Source organism: Perca fluviatilis, chromosome 24, assembly GCF_010015445.1.
Source record: "Perca fluviatilis chromosome 24, GENO_Pfluv_1.0, whole genome shotgun sequence".
Lineage (NCBI taxonomy): Eukaryota > Metazoa > Chordata > Actinopteri > Perciformes > Percidae > Perca > Perca fluviatilis.
This window is the reverse complement of record NC_053135.1, coordinates 21,389,790-21,406,620: the sequence shown is the minus strand read 5'-3', so window position 1 is coordinate 21,406,620 and position 16,831 is coordinate 21,389,790. Positions and strand designations below refer to the sequence as shown.

Here is a 16,831-nt window from a genome sequence, read left to right as displayed (position 1 = left end):
TAAGTCAGTTTAAATTAAAACAAATAAATAGGCATATGCACTGGTGTGTCCTATGTGTTCCTATTAGTGTTATGTGGAATTATCATTTCAATATTACTGTAGTGCACTGTATATGCCCAGGGAGATGGAAATTAGAAATTCAAATTATAAAGGTTGGTGTCTCCCCTTTAGTCTGCATAACATGTCATAGCATGTTACCACTTAATGTACAACTGTTCATTTATCATACAGACTCAAACTCAACTTCTAATAAATCAGAAAACAAATACACCAAAAATATGAACTACAAAATATAATCTAGGCTATAGAATATGGCATAATTTAAACAAGTCTCCCGAAAAGAACGGGTATATCTCATAGACTAATAATATACAGTCTATGGTATATCTCTCCTCTGCCTGCTGCGCTGTGTGTGTGTGTGTGTGTGTGTGGGTGTGTGTGTGTGTTTGTGTGTGTGTGTGTGTGTGTGTGTGTGTGTGTGTGTGTGTGTGTGTGTGTGTGTGTGTGTGTGTGTGTGTGTGTGTGTGTGTGTGTATTGGACACACCTCATTCAATGCGTTTCCTTTTTATTTTCATGACTATTTACATTGTAGATTCTCACTGAAGGCATCAAAACTATGAATGAACACATATGGAATTATATACTTAACAAAAAAGTGTGAAATAACTGAAAACATGTCTTATATTTTAGATTCTTCAAAGTAGCCCCCTTTGCTTTTTTTGATAACTCTGCAAACCCTTGGTGTTCTCTCAATGAGCTTCATGAGGTAGTCACCTGAAATGGTTTTACCTTCACAGGTGTGCTTTGTCAGGGTTCATTAGTGGAAGTTTTTCCCTTATTAATAAAAAACAATATTTCCTTCTGGATTGACAGGTGCAATATTAGAAAATCGATTTTTAAAGAAAAATGACATTAATATCTGCATTTATATCATTATATATATATATATATATATATATATATATATATTTATTCTAATCATTTACATGTTAGCAAAATATATTATTTTAGTGAATTATTTTAAAATACTTTCTCAATGAATTAATGTTTCAGAAACAATTTTTATTTATTTATATATTATAAACAATCAGCAATTTTTGTGAATGAAAAGTTGGAACATTTTAGAACAAAGAACAGGCTCACACACACAAACACACACACTCCCTCCCCCTCTACACAGTGGTCTCCCCCCCTCCCTCCCTGAGTCTGGTGTAAAAGCGGCGCCACGTCTGCAGCGTTTTCCCAGAGCAGACCCAGAGTCCCGACCCGATCCCCGTGCTCAGGCTCATCAGGTATTTGATGACCGAACACGCTGAAGCTCGGCGCCGCCGGGGTCACAGTCCCGACCGGGCACAGCACGCCGAAACGCCTGCACGTCCTCCTGCGCCACGCCCCCTCCCACTGCGGCCGGAGGGCCTGTTCGTACAGGCCGCAGGCCAGCAGGGCGCCGGCCGGCCCCGCGTACAGCACGCCGAACACGCCCATCCTCACCATCAGCCTCTCCAGCCGCTCTGTCGCGCCACCGCCGCGCCTCACGGCTGCGCGGATCCTGAAGAGAGAGGCGAAGCCCGCCAGCAGGAAGGCAGTGCCGACACAGAGGTAGCCGAGCAGAGGGGCCAGCACGAAGTACCGCAGTGCCGCCACGCTGTGGACGCCCACGTAGCAGACGCCCGTTAGCACGTCTCCGTCCACCTGCCCCGCGGCCAGGATGGCGAGGGTTTGCAGCGCGGGCAGCGCCCACGCTAACAGGTGGAAGCACGGCGCCCTGGCCTCCACCGCCTCGCTGCCCCACGCCATGGCGGCCGACAGGAAGCAGCTGAGCGACAGGATCAGCCACCACGCCGCGCTCGCCATGCCGAAGAAGTAGACCACCACGAAGAGGAGGGTGCAGACGTCCATCCTGGTTCCCTGGGTAACAGTCTTCACGCTGCCGCTGTTCAAACCACAACAATAATAATAATAATAATAATAATAATAATAATATATTGGGTTTATAAAACGCTTTTTAAAGTCCTCAGAGACTCTCTACATGGACAGAAATCCAAACAAACATGAAACATTAGACAGGTTACTCGGGCCTTTCTGGGACATATTGGACAGCTTTGTCTCTTTGAATAGTGACAGGTTACTCTGGCCTTTCTGGGACATATTGGACAGCTTTGTCTCTTTGAATAGTGACAGGTTAATGGGCCTTTCTGGGACATATTGGACAGCGTTGTCTCTTTGAATAGTGACAGGTTACTCGGGCCTTTCTGGGACATATTGGACAGCTTTGTCTCTTTGAATAGTGACAGGTTACTCAGGCCTTTCTGGGACATATTGGACAGCTTTGTCTCTTTGAATAGTGACAGGTTACTCTGGCCTTTCTGGGACATATTGGACAGCTTTGTCTCTTTGAATAGTGACAGGTTAATGGGCCTTTCTGGGACATATTGGACAGCTTTGTCTCTTTGAATAGTGACAGGTTAATGGGCCTTTCTGGGACATATTGGACAGCTTTGTCTCTTTGAATAGTGACAGGGTACTCAGGCCTTTCTGGGACATATTGGACAGCTTTGTCTCTTTGAATAGTGACAGGTTACTCAGGCCTTTCTGGGACATATTGGACAGCGTTGTCTCTTTGAATAGTGACAGGTTTTCGGGCCTTTCTGGGACATATTGGACAGCTTTGTCTCTTTGAATAGTGACAGGTTAATGGGCCTTTCTGGGACATATTGGACAGCTTTGTCTCTTTGAATAGTGACAGGTTACTCAGGCCTTTCTGGGACATATTGGACAGCTTTGTCTCTTTGAATAGTGACAGGTTACTCAGGCCTTTCTGGGACATATTGGACAGCTTTGTCTCTTTGAATAGTGACAGGTTTCCGGGCCTTTCTGGGACATATTGGACAGCTTTGTCTCTTTGAATAGTGACAGGTTACCCGGGCCTTTCTGGGACATTGGACAGCTTTGTCTCTTTGAATAGTGACAGGTTAATGGGCCTTTCTGGGACATATTGGACAGCTTTGTCTCTTTGAATAGTGACAGGGTACTCAGGCCTTTCTGGGACATATTGGACAGCGTTGTCTCTTTGAATAGTGACAGGTTACTCAGGCCTTTCTGGGACATATTGGACAGCGTTGTCTCTTTGAATAGTGACAGGTTACTCAGGCCTTTCTGGGACATATTGGACAGCTTTGTCTCTTTGAATAGTGACAGGTTACTCGGGCCTTTCTGGGACATATTGGACAGCTTTGTCTCTTTGAATAGTGACAGTTTCCGGGCCTTTCTGGGACATATTGGACAGCTTTGTCTCTTTGAATAGTGACAGGTTAATGGGCCTTTCTGGGACATATTGGACAGCTTTGTCTCTTTGAATAGTGACAGGGTACTCAGCGCCTTTCTGGGACATATTGGACAGCTTTGTCTCTTTGAATAGTGACAGGTTTTCCGGGCCTTTCTGGGACATATTGGACAGCGTTGTCTCTTTGAATAGTGACAGGTTACTCAGGCCTTTCTGGGACATATTGGACAGCTTTGTCTCTTTGAATAGTGACAGGTTAATGGGCCTTTCTGGGACATATTGGACAGCTTTGTCTCTTTGAATAGTGACAGGTTAATGGGCCTTTCTGGGACATATTGGACAGCTTTGTCTCTTTGAATAGTGACAGGTTAATGGGCCTTTCTGGGACATATTGGACAGCTTTGTCTCTTTGAATAGTGACAGGTTACTCAGGCCTTTCTGGGACATATTGGACAGCTTTGTCTCTTTGAATAGTGACAGGTTACTCGGGCCTTTCTGGGACATATTGGACAGCTTTGTCTCTTTGAATAGTGACAGGGTACTTCGGGCCTTTCTGGGACATATTGGACAGCTTTGTCTCTTTGAATAGTGACAGGGTACTCAGGCCTTTCTGGGACATATTGGACAGCTTTGTCTCTTTGAATAGTGACAGGTTACTCGGGCCTTTCTGGGACATATTGGACAGCTTTGTCTCTTTGAATAGTGACAGGTTAATGGGCCTTTCTGGGACATATTGGACAGCTTTGTCTCTTTGAATAGTGACAGGTTACTCAGGCCTTTCTGGGACATATTGGACAGCTTTGTCTCTTTGAATAGTGACAGGTTACTCTGGCCTTTCTGGGACATATTGGACAGCTTTGTCTCTTTGAAACCATCTTTAGAAATCTAGTGGAAATCTCTGCTAACAAGTTTGAGTGGGCCCCAAGCTCAAAGATTGGGATTAGGTCTGTCCTAGACTAAAGAAACTCTCAGTCCACTCTTCTCTTAAAGATATTGTCCCAGAAAGCTCTGCGTAGAGCCTCCCCCAACACTAAGATCCAGTTGTCATATTTGACCCATTTTCAAAAAGTTTTTATATCAGAAATTTGGGTTTCTTTCATAGCATTTGAAAAAATATTTTTATAAAAGAACGTTGAAAAAAGTGACAAAAATGTCGGGAAAAGCTTCAAAACCTTGGGGGAACAAAACACACAAAAACGTGCGAAAAAAACATTGAAAAAAGTGACAAAAACATTGGGGGGAAAGCTACAAAAGTTGAGAAAAGACGTCCAAAACGTTGAAAAAAATGTTGACCCAGAAAAACAAAAAGTTGCAGGGTTGGCGGGAAGAGCACACAAGGGTTAACACTCAAACAGTGACTTGATTTAATGGACAGATCTGTAAGTTTCTCAACACAGAGTCATGCACTTTAGGATCTTGTGTTTACCAGAGATGTCATTCAGCATGAAGAAGCATAAAAACATGACTCAGACTAAAGAAACCTGAGTCGTCTCAGAACAAACGGTTCAAGTTCCTTTTGTGGTGCAGCAGATAGTATAGTACAAATCACACAATACAGAGATTGCCTACCTTGCAGGCATAGTTAAAAACAATAAAACACAGTAAACAATCAATAAATAGTAAGTCAATAAGTTATCTCTGGTTCTTTATAGAAGTAAGCAGTAGAATGACTGCAGGTACAAAAAAAGTATACTCTGTATACCTGCGTATCCAGCCCTCTCGTACAGGTCGTGAAATGGTCACGTATTTTTAATCTATTGATTTGTGGTCACAGGGACATTTTTGTCGTTTAATTTGTGGTGGCCAGGACCAATGTAAAGTAATGTATCTAAATGGGAAGCATATGTCGTGATCACAGCATGTCTGCGCTGGCGAGTAGTATTAAATGCCGAAAATCCGTGTAAGGAGGTTGGTTGGGGTGGTGGATGGATCAATCAATTCCGGACTTTCCACGCCAGAGACCGGGGATCGTGTTCCGGCGTGGAGTTTTGTTTCCCGTTAACCGTCCGTTATTGTCGCGCGTTCCCTGTGGCCGTCTCCCAGCGTTGAGGCGTCCAGCCCCTGAGTGTGATTTTTGCTTTTCCCGTGAATCTCTCTATAGACCATTTCGTTCTGGCCACCACGAAATAAACAACAAAAATGTCCCCGTGAACACGATCAATAGATTTAAAAATCACGTGACCATTTCACGTACTGCCGTGAGACTGGGTTGGCGTATCCGTAGACTACACCACTAAATCAGCACATACCTGAGCCGGGATGTCTGATGGGTGATACAGGCGGCCGTGTCTCCCAGCAGGAAGCCGGCCAGGTAGGCGGCCGCCACCATGAAGCAGCAGCCGGACAGGAAGCCCACCGGCCTCTCGGGGTATCTGAAGCGCCGCGGCTCCAACAGGAAGCTGAGCACGGCGAACAGCGAGCTGACGCAGCTCAGCGCCGAGCAGACGCCCACAAAGATCCGCAGAAACTTTAGCTCCGCCACGCTGAAATCCATCAGACCGCCGTGGGCAGAGGCATCGCAGGGGGCGCCGCAGTCCGCTGCACCCAGGAAGTGGTGGCCGAGACAGGGAGGCACCTGGGAGAATATTACAGAGAAATAAATAGCCTCTTTCTGACTGAGTAGTTAGAGGAATGTAGTTATAGGAACAGTCCATTTCTAAACAGATCTACTAACTACTCTCCTTCAAACCGGTCTTAACATTTGCATTCACACTGGCCAACTGGCCATAGGAAAAGGTCAGTATGTTTTGGAAAAATAAGTCAGACTATTCAGAAGTGCAGTGATGTAATTAATAAAAACATATGAGTAAGTTATCTGTGGTTCTTTATAGCATTAAGCAGTAGAATGGCTGCAGGTACAAAAGAGTGTTCAGTTGGTTGAGTTTTGGAGTTTAAAGCGTGATCCAGATGGCAACATTGTGAATAAAGATGAAATATTTTAGAAAAAAAATCTAAACAGTTCAGAAAAAAAAACAAAAAAAAAACTCGAGTATGTTTAGGCGCTCACCCTGAGCTGCGGGGGGCAGGTGAATGGCGGGTCTGTTGGGTCAGTCGGCGGTTCGATGCCCGGGCTGAGGTCGCCCATGTCACCGCGTGTGTCGGTGGTGTTCTGGCCCACGCAGATCTCTCCGGCGCCGTGCACCGGGAAGTTCCGGCAGCGCAGCGCCTCGGGCCACTGGAAGCCGAACGTGTTCATGAGCGGCTCGCAGCCGCGGCGAGCACGCTCACACAGCGCCCTGAGTACGGAAAGCCAATCAGGTCAAATATAAACGTGATGTCTAACACAACATGTATTGTGTGTGTGTGTGTTTTTGTTTCTGTGTCTGTGTATGTGTGTGTGTGTGTGTGTGTGTGTGTGTCTTTGTGTGTGTGTCTGTCTAACACGTTGACAATACGCAGAGTGTGTGGGTGTGTGTGTGCGTGTGTTTGTGTCTGTGTGTCTGTCTAACACATAGACAACATGTATTGTGTGTGCGCGGTGTGTTTGTGTCTGTATGTCTGTGTGTGTCTGTCTAACTTGTAGACAATACATAGTGTGTATGCGATGCATGTGTGTGTGTGTCTGTTTGTGTGATTTGGAGCCCTGTGGCCACTTTTCCAGTATGAATAGGTGAGAGTCCTATGTTCCCATTGGCTGCCGAGCAGTTAGGGTTAAACCATTTCTGTAAGCCTGGGGGGGGGGAAATGCTAAAGGTCCATACCTGCAGGGCGGGATGGCACGCTCCAGGACCGTGCACACCGGCGCGTACACCGAGCACAGGAAGAAGCGCAGCTCCGGCGAGCAGCGCACCGCCACCAGCGGGTAGAACTGGTGCACCTCCAGCCCGGCGTCCTCCTGGCGCCCGTGGCCCAGCAGGTTGGGCATGACGGTCCGGTTGTAGGCGATGTCGGCGCACAGCGGGATGGAGACCGGCTGGCAGACGCCACGCTCCGGCATTGAACCCCCGGGGAAGTGCTGAGCGGCACTCGACGAGAAGAAGAGCGCGAATACCAGCGTGATCCAAACGCTTCTCCCGGCCGCCATGACCACCGATGATCCACCTGTTCCTCCGCTGAAAAACACAACGTTGCCCCTTTATATTATTATTCCCAATTATCCTGAGCCTGGAACCTTCTTCAAATAGTCTGAATCTTATTGTGAAAAATATGTGACTTTTCTTTTCTGAAAAGTGACTTTTTCTTCTGAAAATATTTGACTTTCATCGTGAAAGTATTACATTGTTTTCGAAAAAATATTTGACTTTTTTTCAAAAAAACATTCTGACTTCTACAGTAAAAATATTAGACTTTTTTTCTTTAAAATAATTTGACTTTAGGGGTCTTTAGGGGACACAAATGTCATTTGACATAATTTTGGAGCGCTATTATCTCCATATCTGTGTTAGAAAAACTAAGCAGATTATAGATAAATAACACTCAGAAAACTTACTGAAGAAGTCCAATCGTAGGCGTTACATACAGCAGGGCTGGAGGGGTTACAGCCCCCCCAAAAAACCTAGAATTTCCTTCACATAAATAAAGAGTTTTGCATCATAACCTGATGCAGAAAAGGCTCAGATCTGCAGATGCAGAATATGTGCTCTCTGTCACCAAAGGACGTAAGAAAGAAAGTTAAAAAGTTAAAGGACCGAATATTCTGCAGATTTGAAAGATATGAAAAACATTTCAATAAAAGTCAGGATGTTAAAACAACAGTCCAACGATACATTCTACAGATGTTCATTGTAGATCTGCAACGATTAGAGAGTTATGGATGAGTCGATCAACACAACAATAACCGCCTGGTAAAAATGGAACACGAAAAGCGAAACTGAGAAAATGTGCAGCTTCTCTTCCGTGTTGTGCAGAGTTTTTGGCAGATTTGAAAACTGATGATGAAGACGGCGCGAAGGAGGAGAAGTATGTTCAGAGAGAAACAGACGGCTGAGAGAAGAGAAACCATCTGCTGTTTGATTGGCCAGGAAACTCCTCCTCCAATCACAGGCTTAGTCTTCTCGCTAAATCAGAAGAAACAGAGGGAGATAGAGGGAGACTCAGGACAACAAACTGGACAGTCAACCTGTTCAGACTAACCTCTGGGCTCCATGTTTTCATTATTAATCTTCAAATGTCCAACTCCCTCTGCTGCCTCTTTAATATTAAAGGACAATTCCGGCACAAATTGAACTTAAGGCTTAATAACTCATGTGCATCGAGTCGACCGTTCTCTGGGACATGTTGTCATGCTAATCTAATGTATCTCTAGCTTTAAACAAGCTACCGAAAAAACAGTAATTAGCTTAGTTTTCAGGGCAGAGGGTAAATCAATATTTCCACACAACTAACAAGGCTCTAAATATCACCACACTTCCACACTGTAGTGGAAGTTACTTTGCAGCAGGAATGGATTTTGATAATTAACAAATTAAAATAAACACACACCTCTGACCACAGAGTCTATCAGTTTTTAGTTTTTTTGGTCCATATGCAGTTAATGACCTGCATATTCCACAAACTAGAGGAAGAGAATATCATTGCAGTATTATGAATAATTGGTGCTCAGATGCAATTTTGTAATTTTCTAAATTTCTGATCCTGAAAATTGGAAAAACTATTTAAAGATCCAATTTTTAAATTTGTCGAGACGGGAAAAAAAAAATGAAAAATTGGATATTTGAACCCATTTTTCTGTTTTACCAAATGTCCGTTTGTGCTTAGAACATTGAACTGATGAGCGTTACACTGACCATCCTAGAGCCGTGTATCTCAATCATAAGGGGACAAAATGAATGTACCGAGAGATAGTTTTAGGGTTGACCTCGTAGCCCCTTTCTGTTCAGACAAACAGGGCTCACACTACGGTCCAGACTTTGTTAGTTAAGTGAGAATCAGAATCAACATGTGAGACATGAGAGAAACTCTCTTTCAGCATTGTGAGATAAAACTAAAACAGAAATAATAAGACAAGAATATGAAAGAATCATGCTCAGGGCCGGCCCTAGACTTTTGGGGGCCCTAAGCAGGACTACTGCACTTGGCACTAAACCAACTTGTGTATTGTAAATATTAGTTTAAGCACTCCTAATGTACAAATAAGCATTTTAAAGACTAATGGGAGACCTATTAGCAGCAACGCTATCTTTAAATAGACCGGCTCTGTTAGGAGCTCTATTGTGGGACATTTCAAGCGCTCTTGGGGGCTTAGTTCGCTTATGGTTCATGCTTAAATGTAATTTTGCCATTACAGCACGGCATTCGGCGTTCGAGTGGTGATGACCAAGATTTTTCCCAAGATGGCACCCGCACGCTACTGTCTTTATAAACTCTTCTACTACTAATCTTTGTAATAAACTGTCTGTACACTTAGGCCTACAAAGTCCTGAATGCTTGTGTTTACATGTAGGGACCCTCATGATGCTACCGTGGAAGTGGGGTGATATGTTGAGCCTCGTTAGTGATGGAGAAATAGAGATTTACCCTCTGCCCGAAAGCTAGCACATTTATAAAATTATTCCCAATCATCCTGAGTCTGGAACTTTCTTCAAATATTCTGACTCTTATTGTGAAAATATGTGACTTTTTTTTAAATGTGACTTTTTCTTCTGAAAATATGAGACTTTTATTGTGAAAGTATTACATTATTTTCTAAAAAAATATTTGAACTTTTTTCTTTAAAAAAATTAGACTTTAGGAGTCTTTCCTCAAGAAAGGCAACAAAAAAACAGTGAAAAAGGCAGTAAAAAAGATGAAAACAGGCAACAAAAAGGCGTGAAAAAGGCAGCAAAACAGGCAACAAAAAGGCGTGAAAAAGGCAGCAAAACAGGCAACAAAAAGGCGTCAAAAAGGCAGCAAAACAGGCAACAAAAAGGGGTGTGAAAAAGGCAGCAAAACAGGCAACAAAAGGCGTGAAAAGGCAAGCAAAACAGGCAACAAAAGCGTGAAAAAGGCAGCAAAACAAGGCCCAACAAAAAGGCGTAAAAAGGCAGCAAAACAGGCAACAAAAAGGCGTGAAAAAGGCAGCAAAACAGGCAACAAAAAGGCGTGAAAAAGGCAGCAAAACAGGCAACAAAAAGGCGTCAAAAAGGCAGCAAAACAGGCAACAAAAAGGCGGGAAAAAGGCAGCAAAACAGGCAACAAGAGGTCAAAAAGGCAGCAAAACAGGCAACAAAAAGGCGTCCAAAAGGCAGCAAAACAGGCAACAAAAAGGCATGAAAAAGGCAGCAAAACAGGCAACAAAAAGGCGTGAAAAAGGCAGCAAAACAGGCAACAAAAAGGCGTCAAAAAGGCAGCAAAACAGGCCACAAAAAGGCGTCAAAAAGGCAGAAAAACAGGCAACAAAAAGGAGTCAAAAAGGCAGCAAAACAGGCAACAAAAAGGCGTCAAAAAGGCAGCAAAACAGGCAACAAAAAGGCGTCAAAAAGGCAGCAAAACAGGCAACAAAAAGGCGTCAAAAAGGCAGAAAAACAGGCAACAAAAAGGCGTCAAAAAGGCAGCAAAACAGGCAACAAAAAGGCGTCAAAAAGGCAGCAAAACAGGCAACAAAAAGGCGTCAAAAAGGCAGAAAAACAGGCAACAAAAAGGCGTGAAAAAGGCAGCAAAAAAGTGACAAAAGGCAACAAAATGGCAGCAAAACAGGCGACAAAAAGGTGACAGTTAGTGGTGGAGAAATAGAGCTTTACCATCTGCCCTAAAGGCTAGCGTTAGCAGCTAACCACCGGCTTTGCGTTTGACTCGGTACACATATGTTATATTACGTAGAGGTGTTGAAATTAATCAAATAATCGATGCATCGAATAGTTTAATGACCATGAATTTAAAACATTGTTGACAAAAAAAAAGTTAATTTTCAGTTTTGACCCAGAAGGACAACCAGTTCGTGGTGGATGAGGTTGTGTGTGAATATATATATGTGTTTATTTTAACAGAATTAAAACCCTTCAAACAGCATCCTGTTCATATTCAGACATTTCATTCTTTCCAGTGTAGTTGCTAGAGGTGTTGAAATTAATCAGATAATGGATGCATGGAATCGTGGACGATGCTGCATCGATAATCGGCCGGCTCATAATCCATTATTTCTGTTTATAATGTAATGTCGGCCTAACAACATTTCTGTTTACATATTCTGGTATGTTAACACATTCAGGAGGTGCCATGTGCTCAGTGCTGTATAGTTTCATGTATCCAATTTATTTAGTATTAGAGCCAGGGTTCAAAATTAGCACCATTTATTAGCCAAATGCTGGTAAAATATGCAAGTGGCTGGTAGATTAGCTTCACTCACCAGCCAAAAACATAATGGTAATCTATTAAAGTGGTAACATTTCAACATTCACTAGCCATTTGGCTGGTGGATAAAAAAGTGAAATTGAACCCTGATTAGAGCACTGCAGAATGTTTGGTTTTTGAAGCTTGAAAAGCTATGAAGTAAATATCCTACATGACTTTAATAGAAACATGGATTTGATGCATCGAGATATCGTACTGAATCTCTGACATGATAATCGGGATCAGGAGATCAGTGAAGATTCACCCCTCTAGTATTACCCCTAGGTTCTGCCTTTCTTATCTGCCTGTGTTAAGTGTGATCCCATGTGGGATACCATATGTGTATATATTAGCTCTATGGTGATTGTTGTTGTATTGTGTTGATGTCCTGTCATGAGCACACTGAAGCACATTCCTAGCAACTTGTACCGAGTTGTATGGTAATAAAGTATTGAATCCTTCAAATTTTGCGCCGGAATAGTCCTTTAAACACAGAAAATCAGACAGTCTCCACATTTTATCATCTTCATTTGTGCATCAAAACAGACTTCGCCTTTTTTCATTTATTTTGCCCTTCTTTGTCTCTTTTTTCTGCATTTTTTGTCGCTGTTTTGACGCCTTTGTCGCTGCCGTTTCTGGTTATATTTGGGATGATAAAGAGACGTGGAGATCTGGTTCTTCTCTTTACTTTGTTTCTCCGTGACTTGTTTGTCTCAAAAGTTGAATTTAAAGTTTGAAAGATGTAAATGAATGTTTGAGACAAAAAAACAAGTTAATTTACTTTATATTCTTCTTCTTCTTCTTCTTCTTCTTTGCGTTTTGACTGACAGGAGAGGCGTCTGATTGGTCGGAGAGATAAAAGTGAATATTTATGTCTTTGTGTTTTCGGCGTCCGTCTGATGACACGACGCTCGACACTAATCATAAATAAATCAGAAGTCAGAGCTTTGATCTCCTCCCAGGGATCAAACTTTAGACGACTTCCTGTTATATTAAACCACAAAAACAAATACTTAGACGCCAAAAAGCTGCATATTTTATTCGCTACCGGAGGCTAAAGTTAGCGCTAGCTTCTCAGACTTCAGTTCAACTTTAAACTCTCTTTAAAAGTGAAAGGCGACAAAAGGCGGTGAACAGCCGGCGAAAAAGGGGACAAAAAAGTGCAGAGAAGGTGGCGAGGAGGTGGCGAGGAGATATGAAGGAGGCGAAAAGGCAGTGAGGAGATATGAAGGAGGCGAAAAGGTGGCGAGAAGACATGGAGGCGATAAGGTGGTGGGAAGGAGATGACAAGGACACAAAAAGGCAACAAAAAGGCGACAAAAAGTAGACAAAAAGATGACAAAAAGGTGACCAAAAGATGACAAAAAGATGACAAAAAGGTGACAAAAAGGTGACAAAAAGGTGACAAAAAGGTGACAAAAAGGCTGCAAAAAGGTGACAAAAAGGCTGCAAAAGGTGACAAAAAGGCAGAGGAAAAGATGACAAAAAGGCAACAAACAGGCAGCAAAAAGGTAACAAAAAGGCTGCAAAAAGTAGACAAAAAGGCCACAAAAAGGCAGCCAAAAAGGCCACAAACAGGCAGCAAAAAGGCAGCGAGAAACCTATCTAACATCTTTCTAACTGTATTAATTAATTTGAAATGTTTTAGAGAAATAAAATGATGAAATAGAGTAAAAAGAGTTCACACTCAGAGAGCACCATGTCTACACTAAGAAGAATATCTTCTGATTCAAAGACTTCAACAAACAAACTCTTCAGATTTTATTACAGAACAAATACCAAATAATTCATTCATAATTCATCCTGAGACATGAACTCATGAATCAGTCATCTGCTGGGACTCTGCTAACGAATGCTAACGAATGCTAACGGCCCCCCCGAAGGACTGAAACTAACCGGGAAGGAACATTTGAGATTTAAACCAACAAATACACAGATTACAGCTCATTAACATGATGCATTCTGGGAAAACTCCCCGGGGTGTTTACAGGAAGTTAGAGAGGAACTTTTGGACTTTACGTCAGAAGACAACATCCTGGACAGTTGCTGAGTTTTAGGGACAATTAAAAGCCAAATTATGTTCATATTTTCCTCCAGTATTCATCAGAAACACCTGATCCTCTCTGTGTTGGCAGATGGTTAGCGTTAGCGTTAGCGTTGTGATTACGTAGAGACTACTGCTCTCTGGTTCTGGACCAGATCAGACCTCTAAACAGCCCAAAATCTGTCTGGAGTCTGGTCTACATGGTCTACTGGACTCTCCATAATCCAGACTACATACGCTGTGTGTGTATGTGTCTGTGTATGTGTGTGTGTTTGTGTGTGTCTGTGTGTGTGTGTCTGTGTGTGTGTGTGTGTGTGTGTGTGTGTGTGTGTGTTTGTGTGTGTGTGTGTGTGTGTGTATGTGAACGCGTGCATGCATATGACTGTGTGTTTGTGTGTCGGTGTGTCTGTGTGTGTGTGTGTCTGTGTGTGTATGTGAACGCGTGCATGCATATGACTGTGTGTTTGTGTGTCGGTGTGTCTGTGTGTGTGTATGTGAACGCGTGCATGCATATGACTGTGTGTTTGTGTGTCGGTGTGTGTATATGTCTCTCTGTGTGTGTGTGTGTGTGTGTGTGTGTGTGTGTGTGTGTGTGTGTGTGTATATGCGTGTCTCTGTGTGTGTGTGTGTGTGTATGTGCGTGTCTCTGTGTGTGTGTGTATATGTCTCTCTGTGTGTGTGTGTGTCTGTGTGTCTGTGTGTGTGTCTATGGATGTGCGCGCATCATGCTCGTGTGCGTACGTGCATTTGTGTGCGCATGTGTGTGTTTAGAGGATGCAGAAAGTCTACTTATGGTGCGTTCAAATCCACTCAGACATGCTGTAAGTGTCCACTCTGCCCGTGTGTCTATCCGAGGGCTTGTTCCTGTCTGCTAGCCGTCTGCTAGCGTCTCTTCACCAGAACTTGGCGTTGCCAGGCAACAGCGAGGGTCTGACTCTGCGCCCGGGGTTGAAGGTGTCTCTGACCTCCGTCTCCAGACGCACGCCGGGCACCTTGAAGATGGACACGGCTGATAAAGAGAGAGGAGGACAAGATGGAGGAGTGGTTGACTCTGTTAGCTCGTAGCTCTGTTAGCATGTAGCACCCCCATCCAAAATAAGCAATAAGACAATAATCAGACATAATAGATAGTGAAGGTTGGGTGGTTTGGTAGCTTTTGTTTCAGTGTCTGACCTTCAGACTGATGTTACTGGTATACTTTACTAGTATTTAGATGTTTGGGTCACTTTTTAGACGTAAAAAAGGCATAACTACAAAGACAAAACATGACTAGGAATGTAACACACACACACACACAGACAGAAACACACACAAACACACACACAAACACACACAAACACACACAGAAAAACACACAAACACACACACACAGAAAAACACACAAACACACAGAAACACACAGACACACAAACACAGAAACACACACACATAGAAACAGACACACACAGAAACACAGAGAGACAGACACATACAGATACACAAAAAAAGACACACACACAGACACACACACATATATACACACACACACACACACACACACACACAGAGTAAAGTAATGTAAAGTGTGTGTCTGTTGGTGTCTCACTGTCTCTCAGGTGCATGATGGGAGTCGGCAGCGTGCTGAAGTACGGATGCTGCAGGGCCGCCTGCGCTGAGATACGGTCGCCGGGGACGACCGTCAGCATCCTCTGGACCAGATCCTCCGTCTTATAGGGCAGCTGCTCCAGCCTGGAACACACAAGCTACATGCTAACACTCCAGCCTGGAACACACAAGCTACATGCTAACACTTCAGCCTGGAACACACAAGCTACATGCTAACACTTCAGCCTGGAACACACAAGCTACATGCTAACACTTCAGCCTGGAACACACAAGCTACATGCTAACACTTCAGCCTGGAACACACAAGCTACATGCTAACACTTCAGCCTGGAACACACAAGCTACATGCTAACACTCCAGCCTGGAACACACAGACTACATGCTAACACTGTAGCCTGGAACACACAGACTACATGCTAACACTGTAGCCTGGAACACACAGACTACATGCTAACACTTCAGCCTGGAACACACAAGCTACATGCTAACACTTCAGCCTGGAACACACAAGCTACATGCTAACACTCCAGCCTGGAACACACAGGCTACATGCTAACACTTCAGCCTGGAACACACAAGCTACATGCTAACACTTCAGCCTGGAACACACAGACTACATGCTAACACTGTAGCCTGGAACACACAGACTACATGCTAACACTGTAGCCTGGAACACACAGGCTACATGCTAACCCTTTAGCCTGGAACACACAGGCTACATGCTAACACTCCAGCCTGGAACACACAAGCTACATGCTAAGCCTTTAGCCTGGAACACACATGCTACATGCTAACCCTTTAGCCTCTACTGTGCAGCTGATGAAAGTCAGACTGATTGTCTGTTTTCCCACCTTTTCCAGACGCTCCTGAACTGCTTGGGCTCTGAGTGGAGGAACAGCTCTGTGGAGAGGAGAGAGATTTATTTTACTTTTCATCTGTGGTCAAAACAATCCTACTACTAATAACTATATGAGCGTGTTGAACAATGCTGTAACCCTATGATGTTATCCACCTAGCATTAGCATTAACGTTAGCATTAACGTTAGCTAGGCTACGTGTCAAGCAGCACATTGTGGTAACGTTAATCTCTGCTGTATTACTGTGTTGCTAAGTGGCATTTAATTAATCACAGAATGATGCCTTGTGGCAGTATTAAACAGTATTACTGTAAAAAGTACTTCTGCACACCTTTTCTATGACCAAAAAAATATATTTACTTCTGCAGAATATATATACAATATTAAAAAGACCTGTAGCAGAAAAGACTGAATATTTCAGAATAAAAGTTGGAATATGTTGGAAAAAAGTCCGAATATTTTCAGAATAAAAGTTGTTGTCGCTTCTCTGGAAGTTTTTGTTTAATTTCTAAACACACACACACACACACACACACCACAGACAGACACAGACACACACACACACACACCACAGACAGACACACACACACACACACACACACACACACACCACAGACAGACACAGACACACACACACACACACACCACAGACAGACACAGACACAGACACACACACACCCTGTACTACGAGAAGATAGTGTGAGTATTTGTGCGTTAGTGTATTTGTGCGTTAGTGTGAGTATTTGTGTGTTAGTGTGAGTATTTGTGTGTTAGTGTGAGTATTTGTGCGTTAG

The 16,831-nt window shown here is 43.4% G+C and overlaps 2 protein-coding genes and 1 pseudogene across 3 annotated transcripts in view; 1 reads left to right on the top strand and 2 right to left on the bottom strand.

Moving 5' to 3' along the window:
- The window catches only part of LOC120554014, a 256,741-nt gene that overhangs the window by 150,401 nt on the left and 89,509 nt on the right, over window positions 1-16,831 (top strand). The window lies entirely within an intron of this gene.
- Window positions 1,174-7,344, bottom strand: LOC120554654 (annotated as a pseudogene).
- Window positions 14,211-16,831, bottom strand: part of cdk15 (cyclin-dependent kinase 15) — a 19,796-nt gene continuing 17,175 nt past the window's right edge. For both annotated transcript variants that reach the window (XM_039793682.1, XM_039793683.1), the window contains exons 11-13: window positions 16,032-16,080; window positions 15,161-15,303; window positions 14,211-14,584 (exon numbers count right to left, since the gene is read on the bottom strand). In XM_039793682.1, coding sequence (XP_039649616.1) covers window positions 14,469-14,584; window positions 15,161-15,303; window positions 16,032-16,080 — 308 coding nt within the window. In that variant the 3' untranslated portion in view covers window positions 14,211-14,468. The remainder of the gene's footprint in view (window positions 14,585-15,160; window positions 15,304-16,031; window positions 16,081-16,831) is intronic.